At 41.7% G+C, this 9071-nt stretch overlaps 1 protein-coding gene across 1 annotated transcript; it reads left to right on the top strand.

Moving 5' to 3' along the window:
* Positions 1 to 5842: 5842 nt before the first annotated feature.
* Positions 5843 to 7387, top strand: LOC132167447 (uncharacterized). Its single transcript, XM_059578429.1, has 2 exons — positions 5843 to 6944; positions 7041 to 7387. Exons 1-2 carry the CDS (start codon positions 5843 to 5845, stop codon positions 7385 to 7387), a joined length of 1449 nt encoding a protein of 482 aa, XP_059434412.1.
* The last annotated feature ends 1684 nt before the right edge of the window (positions 7388 to 9071 follow it).

Raw genomic sequence — 9071 nt, forward strand, 5'->3', positions numbered from 1 at the left:
TGCGATAATTATAGATTTGATTTTTTTTCTGTTGTTTTATGTAGGGTCAGTTGAGTCTGCATCTTCGTAAGTCCTACATTGAGGCAATTTCTAACCAATACATGAACGCAGCATTCTCTAGAGTGGGGAACAGCCGCTATTTTGATTCCTTTAACCCAACATGGAGCCAACAGTCCAATCTTTCATGGCAAGCTCAAGCTCCTAGAAATCATTCATATTCCTCTCAATCGGATCCACCACTACAAGATCAGCTGGATGCCATGCAAAAGACATTAAATATACTTGTAAAATCCATGGCTAGTCGAAACATCTCTCCTATTCAGCCAGCCACCCAACTCCAGCAATTGATGACTGATCAAGAACAAATCAATACAAGGATCGATCAAGCGTTTCAAAGAAATGATCAAGCCATTCAAAGACTGGAAGTACGAATGGGACAATTTGACAAGGATCGGAGTGCATTCCCCATCGATTGGCCTCAATAGTACCAAGAGGAAACACCTCCTCCAAAAAGGTCTGCATTAGAAGAAGCAATTGCTGCCTTCGAAAGATAGTGTGCTGACTTTGCAAAACATACAACAGCTCATCTTAGCCGCATGGAGGAAAGAGAGCAATGATTTGAATGGTTGGAGGCCCACCTCAAACAAAAATCAAATACACTTAAAGAAGACGAAGAGTGTCAAAATCAGTTGGTGGCCAATCCTAATGAGCATTACATGGAGGAAGAGTGCACATACTATCATGAGCAAGTTGTCATGTTAAAGAGAGAAGAGGTGGTTGAAAATCAAGTGGAAGAGGGGAATGGGGAGCAAACCAAAGTTCAAGAGGAGCTACATCGGGAAAAAGAAGAGAGCACTAAGATTTTTTCACCATTAGCTCTTATTCCTGAAACACCAAGAGGCCAAGAGAGAAGCCTATTAGAGCTACTACATGAGCAATTTGAGGACATCGAGATAGAAAAGCTTCTTGAGTTTTCTTCTTACTATATTCCAGTTCATGATTCCCCACTGGATGAGCACCTGTTTGAGAAAACTCAGAGTGGTCCTCCCCGATCTAAAAACACTCGGAATCACCTTGCAGCAGAAAAGATTCATTCCCTTTGGTGCAAGAGAAGGAAAGATTGGTGCTTCAAGTTTAAAGTACCACCGTCTGGCTGAAGACATTAAACTTAGCGCTCATGAGAGGCACCCCATAGCATATCCTTTTTATTTTGTTGTTTGTTTTATTTATATTTTGTTTTTGTTTTCCTTTGTGTTTTATTTTACTTTAGTGTTTTAATCTTTCGAGTCCTTGGTCAATTTTGTTACATTCTGTTACTGCGATTGAGCGCACCCTGAGTGCGATCGGGCACACTAACCAACTTTTGGCTGCATTGCATTCTATTAGTACGATCAAGCACACCATGTGTGCGTTCGAGCGCACATCACCCAAACACGCACTCCACCGCGCGAGTACGATCAAGCGCACCATGCGTGCGATCGAGTGCACACTCAGGCAGCAAGCCACATGACCTAATTTTGGTCACTTTCCCCCATTCCCCACATTCTTTTCTTCCCTACGCCACACACACTCCATCACTGCACATCACCTCTACCGGCACACCACCCCTTATCCCTCACTTCCACCGGTCTTCAACCACCACCTCACCGCACCTCCACAACACCACCTCACAACCACACAACCCGTTTTCTCTTCACACAACACATCACACACCCAACTCCTACTCCCCCAACTTCCATTTTTACATAATTTTTGCAAATTGTGGGTGTTTCACCACCCACATTTGCATCTCTGTGGTTGGGTTTTCATCTTTTGCAAGGGGTTTTGGGATGTCGTTGCCATGCCTTAGCAACCTTGGTCATCACAGTGCACACCAGGTGTTCGACAGAATTCCCGAACCAAGCATCTTCTTCGGGACAACTTTGAGCAGGGACCACAGTCTGGCTGAAGACGTTAAACTTAGCGCTCATGGGAGGCACCCCATAGTTATCTTGTTATTTTATTTTTGTCTTTGTGTATTTTCATTTCATCTTTTTATCTTTAGTTTTGTTTCATTCTACTTGTTTTTGTGTTTTGATGTTTTGCAGGGATAAGTGTGCTTCAATTCAAGTTTGGGGGTGTGCAATGAGCCATGCTATTTCAAACAGTTTGTCCATCTCCCGAGTAAATTCTTTCCATATTATACACACATTTCGGACAATGTGTAATTTAAGTTTAGGGGTATGGGGGACACTTTACACACACTTTGTCCCAGTTTTATTTTATTTTTATTTGTGAAAAATCATAAAGAAAAAAAATATATATGCATGTTCATGTTTGTCTTAAAATTTTGGTTGATCTAAAAGAATTGTGGCTTGACATTATCAGTGAGCTTAAAATTTTGAATACATGATCTGATGAGTGAATCTATTAGTTTGATTACTTGTTTAGAACAGTTGAAAAATCACATGTTTGATCTAAGCACTCAAGCACATTAGCACATAATTTGTGAGGTATGACATGAGGTCTGATATGTGTGTTTCTGTATCTTGGATGAGACTGGATGATTTATTAGATGGACACTTTGGCATATTTGTGGAAAAAAAAAAAAGAAAAAAAAGAATAAATAAATGATCATTGATTGGCTTTTCACTGAGTAACTGGACCTCTCGCCTCAAAGCATTGAGTATTCACGTCAAAAGGTGAAAAATTTTGGGGTTAAATTCACTTTACCTCCCTGAAGTTTCAGGAGTTTTTCAATTCGAACCCCAATGCTTAAAAATTGGCAATGTACCCCCCTAATGTTTCAAAAATTTTCAATTCAGGCCCTTCGTTACTAATTTCCGTCTAATTTGATGAAAATCATCCCACGTGCATCTCACGTGGGATTTTGATGCCCTCTATTCCAATTTTGCACTCATTAAAACATATGAAATTACATAATTACCCTCATTAAAACCTATGAAATTGAGAGTAATTACATAATTTCATAGGTTTTAATGAGGGCAAAATTGGAATAGAGGGCATCAAAATCCCACGTGAGACACACGTGGGATGATTTCTATCCAATTATACGGAAATTAGTAACGGAGGGTCTGAATTAAAATTTTTTAAAACATTAGGGGGATACATTGCGAATTTTTAAACATTGGGGTTCAAATTGAAAAACTCCTGAAACTTCAGGGGGTAAAGTGAATTTTCTCCAAAATTTTGATTTGATTGATGTCATGGTTAGTTTGGTTTTGTAGCCTCTTTGACTTGAGTTAGTAGGTCCTTAGGGGTGTCTCTACACCTAATGCCCTAAAACCATCTGGTTTGGGAGTCATTGACTTCACACTCGCTACAAGGGTCAATTAGAAAGCTTAAAGGAACCAAACATTACACAACTTGACAAAAAAAAAAAAAAAAGAGAGAGAGAGAAAAATAAATATGCCATGGTTGTTCACTCTAATAGGGATTTCAGTGAATTTTGAGATATAGAGACATTACACATTGGAAAGATTTGAAAGCCTCATAATTTTGTGCTAACTCACCTTACACTGTTTTCAAACTTGTTATGTTTTAGCATGTCCTCTGTAAGTAATTAAACTTTGAGATTCCAATTCATTGTGAAGATGGAGTTTGTCATTTTAAGCTTGCTAATGAATGAAAATCATGATCTTAATTTTTGGAATAACATGAACTGTGCATGATGTTTGTGGGTAACATTTTTAGAAAACCCTCACGAGACTTCACTCGTCCTCTGGGGAATTCTTAGAAGTTTAAAAGGCTTGTTGTATATGCTAAATGCAATTGTACATCCCACGAAAGATGGATTTATCTTTTTGTTCTCTGTTTTTCATTTTTGTTGTTAGTTTTGTATTGCTAAGGGACTAGCAATATGTAAGTTTGGGGGTGTGTTAAGTGCTAAAATATTCATATTTTCAGCCATTAACTTATATGTTTTAATCCTTTGGTTTTAGTTAATTAGGCCATTTTAATTCCTTTTGTGTTTTCCATAGTTTTCCAGACTTTTGAAAGAAAATGAAGTAAATCTGGAAAATTTGGGCTCAAAGAGAGAAGATGGGAAAAATGGGAGCCCCTGACACTGCAATCGATCACAGGTTCCCTGCGATCGAGTGCAGTACCAGGGAAGAAAACACATCAAGCAGGCTACGAGCGCACAACAGAAGAGGCTCGATCACAAACCTGCGATCGAACGCACACGGGTTGCGATCGATCGCACCCATGCGCAGAAGGCACATCAAAGCTGCGGCCGGAATGCTAATATTTCCATATTAGGGTTTTCCAACTCCCAATTGTAATAGGTTTTGAAACCCTATGAAATTCCTAGGTTTACTAGTTTGAAGGACTTCTAAAGCCTATAAATAGACCCTTAAGCCTCTAGAGTATGTATGCTTTGGAAGGAGACAACTTTGGGGAGAGGAATTTGGAGGCTACTTCTAGGAGCAGTTTTCGGTTCTTTCTTTCCCTTTACTTTTCCTTTATTTTCACTATGTGTAACTAACTCTTTAGGACGGCTAGATTAAAGCCCTAATTATGCTTATTTAATATTTCAATATTGGCGCCTTTGAGATGATCATGTTGTGATATTTAACTTGATTAATTCATGTTTTCATGAATTCCTCACATGTATGTGACTGGCCATTATATGTGTTATGTCATAGATCAAACCATTAAATACCTGGTAATCCTCGGCTCCAGCTCAATCATGGAAAGGCCCAGGCCCAGTAAGGATTCGGGCAAACAAGTCCAAGACCTACATATCCGAGGCCCTCATATTCGAGACCCATGGGATCCGAGACCCTCGAGCCGAGACCATTAAGTCCGAGACTAACTCAGGACACACAGGTCTCGGCTACAAGGATAACTCAGGTATCTTAAAAGATACATCCATTAACAGATAAGTGATCTTGTTTATTCAAAAGCTGCCATATCTATCTAAAATGCAAATCAAATATATTATCCCACAAATCATGTACAAATGTTCAAATCAAGTGATACATGCAACCACCAAATCCTATGATCTTGATCCCCTAAGATCTCGGAGAGGATGATCACCCAAATCCCTTTATTAGTAACTGCATCGTAGAAACTTAGGAAAGAGTGATTCGTTGGTGAAGGGACTTTCACTACTTCATGCCTATAAAAGACAGATGATCTCTCCATAAAGGGGTAAGCACAACTTTGCCTTTGACTTCTTCTTTTGTTGCTCATACTATCTCTCATTCTGACTTAGGCATCGGAGTGTCCCCACCAGCTCACCCCCGGTCTCTTCGATCCTTCTCTTCTTCTTTGTTGTGTAGTCAAACCACTTGTATGTTGGTCAACTCAGAGCCAACAGATGTGCCATGTCATCTTTAGGAAAACTATGCTTCAACGGTTTAGCGCCGTCTGTGGGAACTTGATTTTTATCAGTTCTTACCATCTATTAATCCATTATGATGACCACTCATTCTACTGCCGGAGCTTCCAAAGCACTAGTACCATCCAACTTAGCTGAGTTTATGAAGCAGATGACCGAGTCTATGAAGGCCCTGAAGAAGCAGAATGAAGACCTCGCCACAAGGCTCACGATTGCTGAAGGCCATAATAGCCGGAGGGACCAAGAGCACGAGGAAAGGCGGGCAAAGAAGCGTGAAGAAAGGCATGAGAAGGAAAGGCGTGTAGAAATCCGCAAGGGAAAGTTGATTGCAGATTCGCACCGTGAAGAAGATGTGAGTTCGGTTCAAGCCAGCCATCATACGACTGTCCAGAATGAGGAACATCCTGAGCAGGAGAGCCGGAGAGGTCTCAGCATACTAGGCCTCGACGGGAACAACCTCACCATGGCGACCACCATAATGGGTGGAATGAGGGCCAGATGAGTGATGACATAGAAGATCTTAAAAACAAGTATGAAGAACTAACTCGCAAGTTGGCTGCCAAAAAGGAGAAAAGCCCTGCTGGGGAGCTTATGTACAACACCGACCTGCCTTTCACTAATCGAGTGTTGGGTTTCCCCTTGCCTGACAACTTCAAAATGCCTCGTGTCAAGGAGTTTGACGGTAATGGCAACCCTTCTGAATATATGGGAAACATCCGCGCTAATTTTTCCCTTCTTAGATTTTCGGACGAAATTGCATGCAGAATCTTTCCCCTCACCTTAGAAGGAGTTGCTAAAGATTGGTTCGCCAGATTGCCAGCCAAGTCGGTGGATAACTTCAAAGAACTCAGATGCCTCTTCTTAAGCCAATTCTTGGCAACCCGGAAGACGAAGAAGCACTCAGCTTGTTTGCTATCTCTTCATCAGGGAATAGAAGAGAGTTTGAATGATTTCATGCTCAGGTTTAATAAAGAAAAGCTGTTGGTGGAGAACCAAGGTGATCAAACAATATTATCCGCATTATGGCACGGAGTCAGGCTAAATGGGCCTCTGATGGCCAAAGTATCAAAGAGTTCGATAGAGATAGCTCTTTGCCAGTTTATCAGTAAGACTGAGGAATACATCAATCAAGAGGAAATGATTAAGGCTTTAACGAAAGGTCAGGAGGAAGAGGACCAAGAAAAGGAGGAAAGCAAGAAGGAGATACCCGCAACGTCCACTCCGAAAGAAGGGAAATTCCAAAAGAAAGTGGTGAAGAAGACCATGCCATCCTTCCCGAAGATAGAGCCTCGGCGATGTGAAGATCGAAGGTTCACACCCTTGAATGTTGGTGTCAACGAAGTATTCATGGAGATTAGAAGGGACCCAGCTTTCAGGTGGCCAAGTAAGTTGTGGGGTGATCTGAGGAAGCGAGACCGGACAAAGTTCTATGAGTATCATAATGATCACGGGCATTTGACAGAAGATTGTATAACTCTACGTCAGGCAATCGAAACCTTCATTAGAAATGGAAGGCTAGTGAGGTTCCTTGGAGGAGAAAGGAATCGAGATGTGGTTCACCAACAACCCCTTCTATTGGATGCAAACCGAGGCGCAGGAGGTAGAGATCCGAGACGTGATCGCAAGGATGCTCCGTGAGAGGATCCGAGAGCTCCTCGAGACCAAGGAGTGGTAGGTGAAATCCACACTATTGCAGGAGGAATAGCTGGTGGAGGACAATCCAACTCAGCCAAAAAGGCTTATGCGAGAAAAACACAGACTGAAGAGGTCCTTACAGTGCAAAGACCTTCTAAGGTTCCGAGGAAGGATTCAATGACTCTTTCTTTTTCTGAGGAGGATGCTAGGGGGGTAATGCAGCCGCATGACGATCCACTAGTAGTAATAGTGACAATGGCCAACCATATGATCCATCAAATTTTGGTGGACAATGGAAGTTCGGCCGATGTCCTGTATTGGCCGGTCTTCAAGCAAATGGGTATTGGTCGTGACAAGATCGAACCATTTAATTCTCCCTTGGTCGGATTTGCAGGGGAGCAAGTCTAGCCGATTGGCCTTATTTCACTACCTGTGACTGCAATGGTAGACTTCTTGGTCATAGACCAACCCGGTGCTTACAATACTATCATAGGTCGTCCTGCTTTGAATAAGTTGAAGGCCGTAACTTCAACATACCACTTGATGATGAAGTTCCAAACTGAAGAAGGAGTTGGAGAAGTAAGAGGGGATCAGACTCAGGCGAGAAGATGTTACAATACATCTCTCAAGAATGCCTCTGATCCAACTCCTATAGTAATTGGTATAGTAGGTGGTAAAGGTAGGAATGAGCCTAAGGGAGAGCCAACCGAGCCATTAGAAGACATAGTGGTCGGTGAAGGAAAAATTTTGAAAATTGGGACACAAATCAGTCCTAGGGTCTGAGAAGGTCTCGTCACCTTCCTTCGACAGAACTTAGAAGTTTTCGCGTGGACCCAAGAAGATATGCCAGGAATCAGTCCTGAAGACATTCTTCACCAACTCAACGTGGATCCAAGTATGAAGCTGGTGAAGCGAAAGAGAAGAAAGTTTGCCCCTAAACGGAATATGGCTATAGCTGAAGAAGTAGAGAAGCTTCTCAAGGCTCGTTTTATTGAGGAAGTTTATTATCCCGATTGGTTAGCCAACGTAGTATTGGTTAAAAAATTCAATGGGAAATGGAAGATGTGCGTAGATTTTACCGACCTCAACAAAGCTTGTCCAAAAGACAGCTTTTCATTACCCTGTATCGATGCATTGGTGGACTTGACAGCGGACTATGGCTTACTCAGCTTTATGGATGCTTTCTCTGGTTACAACCAGATATATATGCAGCCAGAAGATCATGAAAAAACTGCATTCATAACCGACCGAGGCCTGTACTGTTACAGACTCATGTCCTTCAGTTTGATGAATGCAGGGGCAATATACTAGAGGCTAGATAACAAAATGTTCCGAGTCCAGATCGAACGGAATATGGAGGTATACGTTGATGACATTCTAGTCAAGAGTGTACTACCGCAGAACCATGCACTCGACTTGCAAGAGACGTTCATAACCTTGAAGAAGTACGGGATGAAGTTGAATCCCTCGAAATGTGCATTTGGAGTCTCATCGGGAAAGTTCCTCAGTTACATGGTGTCGAGCCGAGGAATAGAGGCTAACCTCGAGAAGATACAAGCTGTCTTAGACATGCAGTCTCCAAAAACTTTAAAACAACTCCAGCAATTAACGGGAAGAATAGCAGCACTAAATCGATTCATTTCACGATCAACCGATAAGTGTCTTCCATTTTTTAAAGTCTTACGAAAGACCTTTGAATGGACGAACGAATGTAAAGAAGCCTTCGGAAAGCTAAAAAAGTATCTAATGAGCTCACCTTTGCTAAGCCAGACGAGGCTTGGAGAAGCACTGTATCTGTACTTAGCTGTGTCTCCCACAGATGTGAGTGCAGCATTAATTCGAGAAGAAGAGGGAATTCAGAGGCCTGTGTACTTCATCAGCAGAGCCTTAAGGGGAGCTGAAGAAAAATATCCCCAGGTGGAGAAACTGTCTTTCGCCTTGATTATAGCATCTAGAAAACTCAGACCATACTTTCAAGCTCATACTATAAGGGTATTAACCGAGTATCCTTTGAAGAAGGTGTTAAGAAAGCTAGTTCTATCTGGAAGATTAGCTGATTGGACAATTGAACTGGGAGAATTTGACATTGAGT

The sequence above is a fragment of the Corylus avellana genome, chromosome ca1 (assembly GCF_901000735.1).
Source record: "Corylus avellana chromosome ca1, CavTom2PMs-1.0".
NCBI lineage: Eukaryota > Viridiplantae > Streptophyta > Magnoliopsida > Fagales > Betulaceae > Corylus > Corylus avellana.